Raw genomic sequence first — 18081 nt, 5'->3', positions numbered from 1 at the left:
GTATGATTGAGCATTTACAATACCACCCAGTCACAGCTGGCACCATTCTAGTGCAATAACCAGGCAGACAACGGCCAGTTACAATGCCTGTATAAGCTTGTTTACCAGGAGAAAATTGGAGATGAAATAAACAAAGGCTTTGATTGTATTGTAAAAATAATTATTTTCTGTTTTTAGCACCTGACAAAGCCGCCCCGGGTCAAAGAAAACACCAGAACATCCAACCACAGGCGTCAGAACCAACAAGTATGGGCATCCCAGAGAGTGGCAGGAGTGTCCAGCGGGTAGGGATTAATTTTAAATAATAACTTATACATTTTTGATAATAATTTTGGGGGTGCTTCCCCTGAAGCAGGCAGGATAGGACCTAAATGCAGACTCACGGAGGCAAGAATAAACTCAGCTAAACTGGACATACACATGAAACTAAACAGGTAGACAGGCAGAACACATGGCGGGGAAATAAGGGAGAACGCAACAGTGGACAAAGGGAAACAGAGGGTTTAAATATACAAGGAATGACGAGGCAACAGGAAACACATGGGGGACACAGCTGAGACGAATTAGACGTGACGAGACAGAGGACGCAAACTTAAACGCACTGAACATGGAACGCCAGATTAACAAAATAAAACAGAAACAGAGAGATGTATACTGTAACAATAGGACGTGGAACATGCAGACATGAAACACATGATAGACTGGGGAGACAGGATGGAGCATAAGTAGAGGAACATGGGAACACGCAAGGAGGACAAAACACAGACATGACTAAGGGGGCAAGGGAGAGCGAGAGGGAAACACAAAGGCGAGGGAGTGCACGAGGAACCCAGAGAGCAAGAGAAGACAAGAGAGAGAGACACACAAGGGGCTGGGGAAACAGGGAGAATGACAGACAGGGTAAACATGGAATGAAACACAAGGAGAGGAACATGGGAGCAGAAAAGGGAAACAAGACACACATTCTGTTGCAAAGTAGGTATTTGTAGATTCAGTTGATTGGGATTAAATGTTTCCTGTTGGATAGATTTCAGTTGCCGATATTCAAGAAATTTAGTGTTGCTGATTCTAGTTCATGAAAATTAAATAAAGTTTCCATCTTGTATAACACATTATTTATCCCTTTCTCATGCCATGATTGAAAATTTACTATTTTCTTTTTGTGACAAATATTTGGATTGTTCCAAATGGGTGTTAGATTACATTGAATAACTAAAGATTTAATTATCTTTTAAAATTCCCATCACGCTGTCAGAGAGGTGTTTATGTTAAGGTTTTTCACGCAGTTATGATGCTTAATTCTGGAACTTATGAAGGGCAAACTAGAGATTTTTACTTTTACACAGAGTTAAAATATCTTGATGCTAAATCATCCAGGTAAGTAAACCATAAAAGTTGATTATGGTCATCTGGACAATGTTTCGTCACTCATCCAAGTGACTTCTTCAGTCTCTCGAAGAAGGATGAGTGATAAAACATTGTCCAGATGGACTAAATGAACTTTTGGGGTTTCCACAGAGTTCTTGTTCTAAATCCAGCCAAGGTCTGTCTAATAAGCTTGGTTTAGTTGTGAAAAATGATTCAACTGTACCAGGTCTGAGAGCCTGGCAGAAAAACATACCTTATCTGATGTTACCTTACTTTAGCAGAGTGGTGGAGGTTTTCTGAAAATTACAAGTCAGAGGCAGAACTGGTGTTTTACTCGAGTTGATGGAGTAGTTTGACATGCATGAGAACTTATCTATATGTGTGATCATCTTTGTAAGTGAGGTTTGTGAGTTGCTAAGGAAGAGTAATACATCACAGGCTTATCTTATCATCTGTATTTTCAGTTTGAATTCCTTTAATATCTATATTTTGTCGGATTGCTGCTGCTTGTGGTTCAATGAAAATGACAAAAAACAAGTGGAAAAGTTGGCAGCCCTGTCTGTTGCCCTTCTGTAGGTTGAAGCTTTGGGAAGTCAGATAATTTGTCCTAACACACGAATTTGGAGAGCTGTATATAGTGTTTTCATTCAATTTATGAACAATGAATGAAATCCAAGTTTGTGTAGAACTGCTAGTAACAATTTCCAGTTTACCCAGTCAAATACTTTTTCTGCATCTAAAGACAACACTGTAGTTTGTAATTTGTTGATGGAGCAATAATCTATTATATTTATTGGTCTGCGTGTATTAATACCCTTAACAAAATCTTTTTGGTCAACATGTATTATGAATGGAGTGATTTTTCACTCTATTCATAAATGCTCAGAATACAGCTTTTTTTTCTAGTAGTTGGTTTCAACAATTGTTTTTCTCTGCAACAAATTAGCTTACCATTGCTCTGATTTCTGACTTCTCCCCAAAACATGCTTTCTTGTACAGTGTAACCCCGACTTACGAAAATAATTCGTTCCCGAGGGTCTTTCGTAAGTCGAAAACTTTCTTAAGTCGAAGCACCCATCGCGCCTTTTGAGTGAACTATGGGCTATAGGCTAATTGCTATCTGCAACAACAATATGTCGTTCAAGTGGAACAGCGAAGCGCAAGCACGAAAGCCAAGGAGGTTGTCATATGATTCGGAAGGTATTGTGGGCATTGTAGGCATTCTGGGCTCAGCCAATCAGAGCCAGTGGATTTCGTTACGCGGGCATTTTGTGGTAACACGGGCAGAAATATTGCCATTAAGTGCCTTCGTAACTTGAATTTTTCATTAAATGGGGTATTCGTAAGTCGGGGTTCTACTGTATTTGGAAAACTGAGGATCATATAAGTATATAGTATTTCTTTCATTTGTATTGCATTTATTACATTTGTGAGGACCATGGGCTTTTTTTTTTTTAAATCCTCTGCTGTGTAGCAGCTTTTGCAATCACAATTATGATCTGAATGCGCTATTGTGCTAAACATATTTTTCTTTATACAGTATTACATTATTTGTGTAGTATGACAATATTTAACCTAATATTTAACACATACACTGACTTCTATGGTCAGGATGTATTATGAATGAAGTGATTTTTCTAATCTTCTGACAAGGGCGTTGCAAAGTATTTTAGGTCAATATTTATAAGTCAGACTGGGTGGTATCTGAATGAGAGTGTAGGATGTTTGTCTGGTTTAAGAAAAGACTAAAAATGGTAGAGTTCATGATTTCAATTCAGTCTTATTTAACCTGTAAACCTGACTAAGGCTACTTTCACACTGCAGGCAAAAGAGCATCAAATCCGATTTTTTTGACCCTATGCGACCCATATCCGATCATGGTATGACAGTGTGAACGGCACAAATCTGATATTTTCAAATCCGATCTGGGTCACTTTCGTATGTGGTACTGAATCCGATACATATCCGATATTTTAGAAAGCGACTGCTGTTTGAACGGTCAAGTCGCATTAAATCCTTCTTTTACGTCACTGACACAATACAGACGCCAATTATCATATTTATACTGTATAATCTGCAGATTCTGACAGAAATCTGCAACTATCCTTTGAAGCACCGCTCCTCTTTAAAACAGCAGTGAGGATAATTATTGGGTTATTTACATTATTATGTAAATAACAAAATAAATTAAAGCAAAAATTGGGAAACGTAAAGTTCGAAGTCTTTATATTAAGGGCCATCAGTCAAACAATATTGTTTGCTCTGGGTCTAAACAGAGCGCGTAGTGTGTGTGATGTCTTCTTTTGCACATGCAGGCTGCTTTTAGGGTTCACACTAGAGCGCGTTTGCTGTCGCATTTTATTTGTAGTGTGAACAAGCAGTCAAAAAAATCGGATTTGATCAAAAAATCGGAATTGAGCATTAAGACCTGCAGTGTGAACGTAGCCTTAGTTGACTAAACTTAAAACTTATTTGGAAAAGGATTACCTCGGAAAATTTAAGTCAACCAAATCATCTCTTTTAAGTGTGCAGGTTCTATACAATTTTATTCACTGTTAATTTAAAAGTTTAAAACGTATTTTTATATTTTAATAATTCAACTTTACTTAAAAACTAAAATTTTAATGTTCGGATGTTCTTTACAATTTTATATTTTGATGCAACAGAATGTAAATATATTACAATCTTAACTCAAATAATAAATAAATAATAAAATAAAATTTTATTTATATAGCACCTTTCTAGACAGAATCACAAAGCGCTGCACATAAGATAACAAATAATAAAAGGGCAAAACAGACAATATAAAACAAGCAGAAATTTAACCAAAAACTGTTTTAAAAAGGTGAGTTTTGAGTTGTTTTTTTAAAAACAACTACCGAGTCAACAGTTCTCAATATATGAGGCAGAGAGTTCCACAGTCTCGGGGCCACGGTGGCAAAAGCTCTGTCACCCTTACTTCTCATTTTAGTCTGTTTTATAGCAAGTAAGCCCTGATCAGATGACCTCAGGGACCTGCTAGGGACATAGGGCTGTAGCAGATTGGAGATGTAGGGAGGTGCCAGTCCATGCAAGGCTCTAAATGTCAAGACCAGGATCTTAAAATGTACTCTAAATTCAACAAGAAGCCAGTGTAGCTGAAATTGCAATGGTGTCACATGAGAATACTTGGAGGATTTTGTCAAAAGTCTAGTTGCAGCATTTTGCACAACCTGCAGACGATCCAGAGAACCTTTTCTTAGACACATAAACAAAGAGTTACAATAGTCCATGCTTGAGGAAATAAATGCTGTATAGCTATCTCCAGTTCAGGGCGAGATAAAATAGGGCTTAACTTAGCCACATTTCTTAAATGATAAAAGCAAGACCGAACCAGAGATTTCACAGGCCCATCCAATGTAAAAGTAGAGTCAAAAGTGACACCTAAATTCCTGATAGAGGATTTAACATACACAGAAAGAGGACCATGGGCTTTCACTATCTGGGATACAAATCTGTCCGGAGCACATATGAGGACTTAAGTTTTTCCCTCGTTGAGTTGGAGGAAATTTACAGCTATCCAACGTTTGATAGAATCTAAGCAGTCATTTAAAAGCTGAAGCTTAGATAAATCCTGGGGCTTAAAAGAGATGTACAACTGAATATCATCAGCATAACAGTGATAAGAAATGTCCTCAAAAGAGCCCATTATATGCTGGAGGGGGAGAAGATATATTAAGAACAATAAAGGCCCCAAAACCGAACCCTGAGGGACACCACAAGTTAGGGAGGTAGAAGATGACCTAAAATCGGAGACCGCCACAGAAAAAGATCGGTTATGTAGATATGAGGAGAACCACTCCAAGGCAGTACCCGATACACCAACCCAATGTTTAAGCCTTTCGAGGAGGATGTAGTGGTCAACAGTGTCAAAAGCCAATGTTAGGTCCAACGTAAGTAGGACCGAGCATTTTCCTGCATCATTATTCATCAAAATGTCACTTGAGACGCTAAGAAGGGCTGTTTCTGTGGAGTGAGCTCAACGAAAGCCGGACTGAAACTTATCAAAAATGCTATGTTTGTCCAGAGCCGCTATAAGTTGCTTAGCCACAACCTTTTCTACAAGCTTAGCAATTAACGGTACTTTGGAGATTGGTCTGTAGCTGCTCCAAAGAGAGGGGTCTAGCTGAGGTTTTTTTTAAAAGTGGGAAAATAGCAGCGTTTTTAAAATAAACCGGAACTATACCAGACGCCAGTGAAGAGTTGATTAGAGTGAGCACAGATGGACGGATAACCTGGAAGACATTCTTGAATAATGATGCAGGTACAATGTCAAGTGGACAAGAAGATGCTTTCACTGAACTCACTAGTTTTACCAGTTCAGGTAGTGAAACAGGAGAGAAAGTATCCAAAATGACAGGGCATGATGAGGTAGAGATAGACATAACAGATGCTGAATAAGAAAAATTAATTCTTATGTTATTAATCTTTGCAAGAAGAAAAGAAAGAAGACTGTCACAGTCCTCATTAGATAAAATAGGGGCCGCGGGAAGAGCAGGAGTAACAATGCCACTAATGGTGTTAAATAGCACCTTAGGATTACCTCTGCTCTTTGCAACCAAGTGTGAGAAATAGGCAGCCCTCGCATCTCTGATAGCATTATTAAAAGAAGCTAAAAGGTCCTTTAGGTAGAGGAGATGAACATTTAGGTGAGTTTTCCTCCACCTGCGCTCCGCTTTACAAAAATCACGTTTTACACAACGAACACTGTCATTTAGCCAAGGAGGAGATTTGCAAGCAGAAACGCTCCTCGTTTTAACCGGACAAATTTCATCTAAAATAAAACAGCAATAATTATATAAAAGATTGGTTGAAGAGTCGGCATCATTATGAGGAGATAGCTGTAGGTTAAAAGCATCCGCAAATTTCTTCGCTGTGGAGGAGTCTAAGATACGAGAGCTAACCTTCCGTTGAACAGGGGACAAAGGCTCATTAAGAGACAGTTTAAAAACAAGAACATGCGGGTCAGAAATAAAAATGTCCTCAGAGGAAATAAAATCAATATTTAAACCCAAAGTAAAAACGAGGTCCAGTGTGTGACCTTTGCTATTCGTAGGACCAGACACATGCTGAGCAAAATGAAATGAGTCCATAATATTGATAAAATCTCTGGCGAATGGGTCAGAGTCATTATCAATGTGTATATTAAAGTCCCCAACTATGAGCAACCTAGACAGCTTTATAGTTGAGGATAAGAAGTCACTAAGCTCCGACAAAATAACCTATTTGAGCCAGGTGGACGATACAACACAGCACAGTAAAACGGATCCTTGTTTCCAATTTTAAGCAGCTGCAGCTCAAACGAAAGAAAATGTCCAATTTTCACGGAGCGGGAGGAGAAACGTTCCTGGAAAGCCACATCAAGACCACCACCCTGACCAGAAACCCTAGGCTGGGTAATGAAAGTATAGCCATCCGGGCAGAGTTCAACAAATGACGAATACTCTACGTCCCGCTGCCAGGTCTCAGTCAGGAATAAAAAATCTATTTTTTTTAGATGATATAAACTCATTCAACAAGAATGATTTATTTGACAGAGATCGAGCTTTAAAACGCGCCATATTCAGCGAAATAGAAGCCTCCGTATTTGCGGAGGCTCGAGTTAAAGGACGTAGAAACTCAGGGTTTGAACCATCACGCTCGTAGAATCCACTCGCCGTGGGAAGAAAAAGCCAGCCGGCAGAAGAGTCTGCATAAACCCTCCTCAGGCAGGCCGGTCTCAAAGAGCCGGGCCCAGCATATCCAAACAGGGACGTGGAAAACAAGTCCCCCACCATGGAGCTTCTCTGAGCACAGGAGACAAGGCACGCCCGGCGTCGCTTACCAGCCAAACCCCGCCGCCAGTAAAGCCTGAGCTTTACCTGAATACCTCCTCTTCTCCCTCTCCTTCTCCGTGGTCTAGAGGATCCGCTAAAAACGCCTGACAAAGATCCAGCTGATGGAGGAGGGTGGAAAATGCCGAAGGAGGACGAAGAGACATCATGAGGCATCATAGAGGATCGGATGGATAGCAAAGCAAGACGATCATACACCAAGGCAGCCAATACATCATTAAAACTAAATGAGAACAGCAGAGCAGAAAATAATACAAAAGTGGTGGAGCGTGACAAACTGCACCCGGCAGCGGCAGAGCCAAACACAGGTGCCATCATACTGGAAGTGACTACTGATCAATTAAAAGTTAAGTATTTACGTTTAGACTACTCAGAACTAAAACTTATACGGTACTTCAACTGTTTTTATTAAAATATTTATGGACATGTAAGAGGCATCACATAAATATCTTTATAAAATCACTAACATGGACAAGAGCACCAGAAAGTGAGCCTAATAAATGCAAAGTGAAGAACATCCACCTTATATCTTTAAATACAGATAAAACAAACAAGGATATCATCGTCCTCAAAATACAAATGAAGCTCAAAATATACAAAAATCGAAAAAACAAACAAACACAAAATAGTAATAGACAATGGTTGTTTTAAAAAGATAATATAATAGATATAAAAAACAAATAATTTTATTTTAAAACGGGTACAAAAAAAGTTTATTTATTAGCTTTTAAATAAGCAAACAATGCAAGTATAACAAATTGAGGTAAACTGATGTAGCTGTATCTACCCAAATACAGAAGTTAACTCAAAGTGCTTTAAACAAAGAGCTTACTAACAGTGTGCATGTCCAGGGTTTCAGTGGTTTGCCATCATCAAGCCTCATGAAGATGTTTTAGACAAAGTTACATTTCTGAATTAGTTTTCTGAGCTATCTGTATAAAAAACAGTTGCCTATGGACACAAGTCTTAAAGCAAGCAAATTTGAGTGATTATCATTGAAACTTTTTAACTTTGAGAGAATCGAGAAAATCGAGAAAACACAGAAGTTCCATGAAAATATTACTTTCCAACATGGTTCAGTGAGGAAGGATGTGGTGTGATTTAAAAAAAAACTTTCTTCTAACCTGCAAATACTTCATTGGGCTCACAGAAAAGAGGACTTTAAAATACATCTTTCAATTCACCCATCTTTAATGACTCCACTGGAAATTATTTGCAGTCTGCGTTTTAGTAAAAATTCAACATTTCATCAGCGCACAATATCTAGCTAACTTTGAATCTGTGTATTATTTTTAATCGTTGTTGATAGAAGCTACTGCTACTGCTAGCTAAGTCATTTAGGAACAGAAAAGTTGCTAATGAGAACCAAAATATTAAGATAAAAAAAACACACTTGACTATGAGGCTGCTGTTGAAAAAACACCAGTTTTACACCCAAAGCTGATACACCTTTCTTATGTGTGTTGTTAACACATTTTTGTACATAATTGTTTAAAACTGAGTTCAGAAAAAACATTTACTCAAAAATAATAATTAAACACTATAACAGATTGCCTGAACAATATTCCCAAGTGGATGGCTTTGGATAAGCCTTAGAGCATGACTCCTCTTAGAGCAACCAGGAAGAGCAAGTAAACAGGAAATGAAGCAATACAGGTAACCCACCAGGAAGTGAGGTTATTAGCAAGTTCCCCTTCAAAATAAAATCGTCTTATTTAACATTTTTAACCCTTTTTAACTTAGATATATACAAATGAATTACTTTAAAGCAAACATTAAAGATAAATGACATAAATTCCTTTGAGGCATCACACTGGTCAGCAAGGAATTTTCCAGATTTATTAACATGTTCAAAGTTCCTCAAACGCAGTCCTTGAATCTGATATTATTTTCTCTTGTTAATTCTTTCATTTCATTCTACTTTTAGATTTCTCAGGTTGTTTATTTTATGTTCTTGTGGTGAGGCAGCATAGACAGCTCCTAATGATTTATTTAATTTTGTTCTGTTTCTAATACAAGTACTTTTTTCATATAAGAACAGTAAGATATTATTTTGCATTGCATTACTAAAGCTGTGTGTTCCTCCCATGTCAGTAGGTTAATTGGTTATTCTAAATTGTGCATGAATAATGAGCTTGTAGCACTACATTAATGTAATTACATTTGCGCCTGCAATGTTACAAAGTAATCTAAAAATAAACAAATAATAAACAAATCTTTTTACTCTGAATTTAATTAGCTTAAACTAACTGACAGCTAAAGATTTGTATTTTTTTTTTTTTGCCTTAAGAATATATTCGTTTTGTGTTTTATGTTCAAAGGGTTAATTAAATTGTTAATTAATGTTGACTTAATATTGATAACTATAAATGTAAATTATAAGGGTTTTTTTTATATATAAAATAGCAGTGAGGACAGAGTTTAACAGTTTGCATTCAAATCCAGGATTTTCCTCAAGAAAATATATAAAAAGTATTATGGCTATTTGTCTGAGGTAAAACCTGTTATTTTTAATAACATGTTTGTTTCTCTAAAAACAAGCATTACTCAAGCATTGCTTCTTGAAATGTTATCAAGGATTAATCATCCATTTGTGAATGTTAGACTGTCTATTTATACCCTCTAAATAAGTCTGTAGTTATAAATTTGGTATATACATGTATGATGGGGGAATTCTTGACCTGGGTGAAAATGGGCAAAAACCACCCTGTGATGGTTCAGGTCAGTTATGGTTCAAATATGAACTGCATGTAAGGGTTTAAAAGATTTCCCTCAGACACTCTTGCATTTATGAAGTCTAAAAATAAGAAGCAGGAATGCAGAAGTTTAGCAATCCCTCAGATCACTTGATTATAATAACAGCTTAAATAAGTGAAGGGTTTTCCTCTGTTCCATGACAGCAAAATGTATTTTAGGTTTGCAATCACATATGTTTGAAATGTATTATATATATAACTAAATGTCAGTCAAATCCGTTCTAAAATGGTTTAAAAAATGGTCTTCTCAATAAAGTACAAAGCAAGACCTTTTAATTCTGTTGTTATATATGTCAATGGTATTAACCTAATAAGCTAAATTTCAGGGTAATGTTTTTACTTCTCAGAGTGGTCCAGTGGGTGATCACATTGATGACCAGGAGAGAAAACCTGGAGATAAATCTTATGAATCATCCAAAACCAATGACAACGGTACAGTTTTCCATTATACAATAACACAAAAAGCAAAAATATATAAACTGCTGAGTTCATAACTTTGAAAGGATTTGCAGCAACATGCACTGTGTATAATGCTTATCTGGTTCATGCAATCCTGCAGAAACCAAAGATGATTACATAAGTGGAAACAAGAAGGTAGGAGAATAAACTTTTATTCAAAAGATCAAAATGAGTATTTACTCTTTTCTGCCATGTGGCAATATAATTTGATTACATATAGTACCTCTTTATTTGTTAATACAGTCAGGTATGGCTTCCAAAGAAATCAGCAGAAACAAACCGAGTCAAACTGAGACACTGCTTGACAGACTTCACCTTCAAGACAACATTGAACAGAAGTTGTCACCTGCAGATTTTCTTCAGTTACTTCCACCTGGGAAACAGATGGACCATGTAAAATCCGAGAAAAATCTAGCTCACACTTTTCTCCATAGGCTGATAATGTTGGACTACAGGGCCAGATATATTCCTGTAAGACCAAACAGTCCTAAGTCATCTGACGACACTAAGTCATCTATAGATGACGACATTGAGTCATCTATCTCAGTGTCTGACAACACTTTGATAGATGATGACACTAAGTCATCTATAGATGACGACAGAGATCTAGAGGATTTCTTGGAAACCACTGCAGACACAAATAAGAAAGATCCTCGTGTGCATCCAATGGACGTTCAGATGGCAGTATTTCACTGCTCAGACAGCTTCCTGAAACAAATGATGATTACAAAGCTCTCTCAGTGTCAGTATGCCTTACCTTTACTTGTTCCTGACCCAGTTACAAAGGAGATTGAGTGTCCTCTGTGGACTTTCAGACAAATAACAAAAACCTGGAAGGTAACTCAAATCAAAGATAACCCCAACATTGTCACCATGAAGAGTATGCCAGTCTACAAAGCTGAAACACCCTTGGTTTCATTTTTCCGTCTGGGTTCTTTGTCAGTGTCTAAATCTCAGCTGATGAACACTTTGATCAACAACCGTCACGACACCTTCTTCCACAGAAACTGCCCAGGAAGCACCAAGTCTCGCTATCTGATGGATGGTGTGGCAGAGGTTGCCTGGTACTGCCCTGCTGGAAAATCCAATGATGCCTTCAATAGCTGCATTGCCTTCTGTAATCTCCATGGTGATGCTCTGTTGAATAAAAAACAGCATGACATACTGATTGAAAAATCTTCAATCATTGTTTTTCTTATGGCATCTCTGCAAAGAAATAAAGAAATTCGATCTTTAATGTCATCTCATTTGAAGGCTGAGAAGCCTCTCATTTGTTTAACTGTTGATGACAGTCGTGATGCTGTTAAGACAAAAAAGGGAAAGTACATAATGGGCCTCAAAGACAAAAACCACTCAGATGTATCTGAAGAGCTAGAAAAGATCATCAGAGAAGTTTTGTTTTCTCTTGATGGTCCCATCTTGAAACCATCCTTCCAGCTTGAAACCATGGCTGAGCTCTCTGGAATCAAAGTGGATGAAACTGACCCAGCCTGTCAAAAAGGGAAATCTGCTGCTATGAAAATAAACAATCTGCTAAAAAATGATAAGAAGGATGTCTCAAAGATCAAAGATGAATTTCTCCCTTGCCAAGGCAAACTGTGGCATCAGTGGAGCAAAATACACAGAGAACTGTTTCATCTCAGAGGAGAAATTGAAATGGAGAAAAGTAAAAGGGATAAGAAACTGATGGAAATACGTCAGAAACAATGTGATGATTCCTGCAGTAAACTGATGCAGTTGTTCACTGGAAGTCTCTCATCATTGCCACCAACAGAAAGAGAGTATTTCCTAAAATGGACTCAGATCTTCATAGATGCCCTCTCCACAGATGATCTTTCTGTAATTCTCCAAAGTTATGATGAAAAGTGGTCTGAGGTCTTGGCTTTGAAGAACAAACAGGACAAATCAGATCTGTTATTAAAAAAACATACTGAACTTGAAGACATATCAAAGAAACTTCAGTCTGCAACTTTTGGTTTGGAGCACATCTTCAGAGAAATGGGACAGATCTATGAAGCCCATAAAACAACACGAAGAGAGAGCAGAAACACTGACTGGTCTAAATACCCTGAGCTGGCTGCACAGCTGATGATATCAGGACACCCGATGGAGCTGATGGATGGTGATGCAGGTCATGTGCCTTTAACATGGATCTCCAGTCTTTTAGAAGAAGTCATCAAGAAACTGGGGGACCAGAGTGTTTTTGTGTTGTCAGTTTTGGGCCTACAAAGCAGTGGAAAATCAACAATGCTGAACACCATGTTTGGGCTGCAGTTTGCAGTGAGTGCTGGCAGGTGCACCAAAGGTGCCTTCATGCAGCTGCTCAAAGTATCAGAGGAGATGAAGAAAGACTGGAAGTTTGACTATGTTCTAGTGGTGGACACTGAAGGACTGCGTGCTCTTGAGATAGAAGGTGACAACACTCTTCATCATGACAATGAACTGGCAACACTTGTTGTTGGTCTGGGAAACCTGACACTGATCAACATCTTTGGAGAGAATCCATCTGAGATGCAAGACATCCTGCAGATTGTTGTTCAGGCTTTCATGAGGATGAAGGAAGTTAAACTTTCTCCCAGTTGTGTGTTTGTTCACCAGAATGTCACAGATGTTGCAGCAGCAGAGAAAAACATGGATGGAAAGAGACGCCTGCAGGAAAAACTGGACCAGATGGCCAAACTAGCAGCCAAAGAGGAAGTTTGTGATGCAGACTACTTCGGTGATATTATTGAATTTAATGTTCAGAAAGATGTGAAATACTGTGCCCAGCTGTGGGAGGGCAGTCCACCCATGGCTCCTCCAAATCCAGGTTACAGTGAGAGCATCCAGGAAGTGAAGAACACCATCCTCTCTAAAGCTTCAGAGTCTGCTGGGATGACTCTCTCACAGTTCAAAACAAACATTAAGGACCTGTGGACTGCACTGCTGAATGAAAGTTTTGTTTTCAGTTTTAAAAACACACTTGAAATTGCAGTGTACAGAAAACTGGAAATCCAGTATGGTAGCTGGACCTGGACCCTGAGGGAAAACATGTTGACCATTGAAAACCAACTTCATAACAGAATTGAAAATGGAAAACTTCATGAGGTTGAACAATCTTATCTTTTTCAAGAGACAAGTAAAACATATGAAGAAGTCAGAAAAGAAATGATAAAGTACTTTGAGGATGACAAGGAGAAAGAGATCTTGGCTCAGTGGAAAGGACGATTTGAAATCAAAATGAAAGAATTTCGTGATGAACATGCAAACAGAGTAAAAATAAAACTGGATGGCATTATCCAGCAGAAGAAAGGTTGTAAAATGATGGATGATAAGAAGTCAGAGTTTGAGAACAAACTGCTACAGAAGAGCAAAGAGCTCGCTCAGAAACTGAAGGATAAGGCCAAAGATGAAAAAGAGCTTGAGAGACAGTTCAGCTCTGTTTGGAGCAGCTGGGTTACTGAATTAACAGCAGATACAAAACCTGTTGAAGACATCAACTTGGAAAAAGATCAGTTAACGATCCTTCAAGAACTTGGTTTTGAATGGGATCTCATAGATGAATGTAAAAAAAGTGAGAGATACAAGAAAATATCAGGCGTTGGTGATTATTCAGTTTATATGATGACAAGTAGTAATATTATAATTCGTTTATTTCAAAAACATATTTCAAGACGCCCTTTCTCCCGTGAAGAACAACAACAGATCGGATCGTTTATTGACAAAGCTGAAAAAGAGTCACTTGATGCAATCAGAAGCAAACCTGTAGTTACAAGAGGCTACTCAACAACTTATTTGCGTGAAGTGGCCAATCACGTAACATTAGAATTGCAGAAATTTCTGTCAGAGAAGAAATATACTTTGAGGAAGGAGTTTAGTGTTGATCTCTTACTGTTTGTGTTCCACAGAGCAGAGAGTTGGCTTTTAGAGTCCCTGGAAAAATTTGTAAAGAACAATGATTCCAAGGCTTACTTAGAAAGTAAAAAAACACAGTATTACACAGTTTTTAGAAGCTTTTTTAAAGAAAACTCATCTGCTGTTGTGCTTGGAGAACTAATCTGTGAGAAGCTGAAAGCTTCCACTGCTAAGGCTGCCTGTAACAAGACTGCCATTGATCTCGCTGGAAGGATGAGGTGTAATTTCCCAGCATTCAGTGGGAATAAACTGGAATTGGAGAAACATGTGTTGAAGTCACTCGCTGAGAAAGAAAACTTTGTTGATTTCATCACTTACATCAGAAATCCAAGGAGACAAGCAGAAGCTTTCATTAAAACAGAAGTACAAAAATACATCTACATGACTCACAAAGATGAAGCTGTGAATATACTCAAGAAAAATGTTGATGACATCAAAAAAACTGTGAGTCGGGCTTTATTTACTGCAACACAAAAGGTCCAAAATCAGAGAGGGAACACAGACATGTGGCTGAAGGAATTTTCTAATGTTCTAAAGGATGAGCTGACATTTGACAACATTTGTTCTGAAAACTTCAGCGACATAAAACATTTTCACTTTCTCAAGGAAGAGATAGAGAAAGGATTTACATCCATCACTGAGAAGATGAGCAGCCTCTCCCTGGATAAGCTGAAGAAATCCAGGCAGAAGCCTGAAGAAATCCTCATAGATCAGCTTTGTAACTGCTGCTGGGTAACATGTCCATTCTGTGCAGCTGTTTGTACCAACACCATGAAAGAGCACAGTCCTGATGACCACAGGACTCCTTTTCATCGACCTGATGGGATAAACGGATATTACTACAGAGAAACTAAAGAGCTCAGCGTCATTTTCTGCACAACACTTGTTGCAAGTGAAGAAGCTTTTTACCTTGGGTCTGATTCAGAGAAATACATTCCCCACAAACAGTACAAAACTGCTGGTCCACCGTATGATACCTGGAGCATCACCCCTGATGGGTCTAACCTGACATATTGGAAATGGTTTGTTAGTCAATTTCAAACGAAACTGGAAAATCACTATGGGTTCATGTTCCAGGGCATCGGAGCAATTCCAGCTCAATGGAAATATATATCTAAAGAAGAAGCCATTAAAAGTCTGGATGACATGTTTAAATGAGCCAAAGAAACTGCAAATCTGCTGAAAATGATGATACTTGTTTTCACCTAATAACTCTTGAATCCAGCTGTGACAGTCTGATTTTGTTTAAGTGAGAAAAATTAAATTCTATAAATTATTAACATGAAGAAGATGTTATGAGTGACTGTAAGTGAATTCACAAAAAAATACAAAGTGAAATACAAAAGTCACATTCTCAATGTTGCATCCATCTAGACTCTCAGAGTGTTTTCCAGATAAATACATTTTTAACCTAATTTTGTTAATTAGCATATCATTTACCTGTTTATAACAAAGATTTTTTGTTTATCAAATAGTCAAAAAATGTAAGGAAACTAAATCTAAAAACTGCTGTCAAACAAGTGTTAACACTCTTTGATCATTAATGTCAAACATTACATCTGAAACCACAACAAAAACATCATCTTTTGTAATTTAGTGGTGAAATTTTCAATGTCAATTCAATCAATGTTTAAGTTAAAGTTTACAGATATATGATTTGAGATCTGTTTGACTTTCTTATTTCTGTTATATCCACACTGAATTTTGTTTAACTTGACTTTAATTTCATCTCAGCTCTTTTTTTGTCTCAGCACTGGAATGATTTTTTTTATTATTTGTTTGCATTTGCAAATGTTTAGCGTGTTTAGTCAAGTGAAAAAAGACAACTGTCAACAGTTTGAACACCTTTTTGTTTTCTATGTCTTAAATAATAAAATAGTTTATGCTTCATCTCATTTGAATTGCTTGATTTTTTTTCATTATGTACAACATTGAATGCAGAAGTCCATCTAATTGTCAAAATCTGCTAACCTTATATTTCATAAATTGCACTGATATGGAGCAGCAACAAATTCATCAACCACTGATAAAATACAGGTGAAACAAACCTGACAGCTACCAGCCAAACTAAGTCAACTGGCTGTTTGTGTGATCAGATTTGTAAATTTGCAAATAAGTTTCAGTTACCTTCTTTTCATATGTAACTTTGCTACACTTCTGCCATGGTGCATCAGCAAATGTGTGAGGAAAGTTGTTTGTAAATAAGTTAAGTCAGTGCATTAGGCCTGAGCTCAGGCTAACAAACTCAGGCATTCTCTCAGGCTGTACCTGTACCATAAATTACAGAGTACTTACCACTAGATGGCGTAGTACTCAACAAGTGTGAAATTGGTAGCAGTGGTTGTGCTGATACAAGGCTGGCTTATTTTTTACAGACTACAATGGATTATCATGTGCTTGCTGTAAGTTTGTGTTAATGGGGTTTTTAGTGGCTGTCACTGGTAATTCATATTGGAGCTGCATTAACTGAAACAGTTAACTAAAAAAACTCCCTCTGTGAGTGTCTCACAGGATCTGATATAGAAGCCAGAGAGATGTTCTTGAAACTCACTGTTTAACCTTAACACAATGTGTTCAAAATCACTTTGAGCTTGCACAGCTCAGGCTCATCCTACAGTTGCAACAGCACAAATGGCAGGCTGGAAAATACTCAAATATGGTTGCAGTAAAAATGTCAAAGTACTTGCTTTGTTACATCACATTGTGAAATGTGAATAAGCAGTTTAACTGTGTACAAATCCCAGGAGCACCCTGCACAGCACAGGCTGAACCCTTTAATATGCTTCAGGCAGGTCACTGGAAGGTCGGTGATTCCTCTGTGACCTTCTCATCTTGACCCTTTGAAACTCCTGCCCTGATCTCAAACATCCACAAACTAAAACCTGTGCACATTTTGCTTCTTTTACAGGAACACAGTACTGACACTTTAATATATAATGTAAAAACACTGACCACAAAAAGGAGGAAAAATAAGTGAAGTAAGAGAATTAAAAGGGAAAACGAACACATGAGACCAGCATATGGATGATATAGTATGAGCTGATTATGTTTCCTTACTTTTTCACACTAAGCAGCAGAAAGATCTCAGATTTTCTGAGTTCTTTGTATATATATGCATTTGTACACTCCTCCAAAGACACATGCACGTGTGCACATTCACACACGGACAACTTCAACCCTCAAATACAGTATAAGTTTACGTAGTCAATATGTGTCCAATTACATATTAACACCAACAACCAAAATGGTTTTATCAATGTTTGTATGTTTTATTTCTTTCACTTTCTGTATTTTTGCTGCTTCGTTTTCGATACCTCGTTAATGCCTTTATACCTATTTCACACCTCCTACATCAACACTATTGAGTAAGAAAAAGATGCTCACAAAATGGTATAGAAATGGGAATTTAAAAAGCACACACACAAATGTTGAAAGGCCATTCAACGTTCTAGCTTTAAAATGACCATTTAAAAATTTTTTGTAAACATGATTTTTATACTGGTTTAATACTGTCATATATTTTAGGGAGGCAGACCCATTCATTAGCATTAGCAAACTCATCTCTTTGTCAACTCATCACTATTTCATACAAGCATGTAACAAGTGAGGCATTTTAAATGCTTCATTAGAGGAAAGCACAAGTTAATACAGAGAAAAGTGTTTTCTGTAAATTTATCCGCAGATAAACCTGAGTAACATCATAAGATAATGTATCTGTGGTTAATCAGCAG

The 18081-nt window shown here is 37.5% G+C and overlaps 1 protein-coding gene across 1 annotated transcript; it reads left to right on the top strand.

Annotated features, from left to right (window-relative positions):
* Positions 1 to 219: 219 nt before the first annotated feature.
* Positions 220 to 16245, top strand: LOC112431313 (interferon-induced very large GTPase 1-like). Its single transcript, XM_076879504.1, has 4 exons — positions 220 to 284; positions 10345 to 10429; positions 10557 to 10591; positions 10700 to 16245. The coding sequence occupies exons 1-4, from the start codon at positions 249 to 251 to the stop codon at positions 15506 to 15508; spliced, it is 4965 nt and encodes a 1654-aa protein (XP_076735619.1). The 5' UTR covers positions 220 to 248; the 3' UTR covers positions 15509 to 16245.
* Positions 16246 to 18081: the final 1836 nt, after the last annotated feature.

Source organism: Maylandia zebra, linkage group LG22 (genome assembly GCF_041146795.1).
Source record: "Maylandia zebra isolate NMK-2024a linkage group LG22, Mzebra_GT3a, whole genome shotgun sequence".
Classification (NCBI taxonomy): domain Eukaryota; kingdom Metazoa; phylum Chordata; class Actinopteri; order Cichliformes; family Cichlidae; genus Maylandia; species Maylandia zebra.
This window is presented reverse-complemented; position numbering and strand designations above follow the sequence as displayed.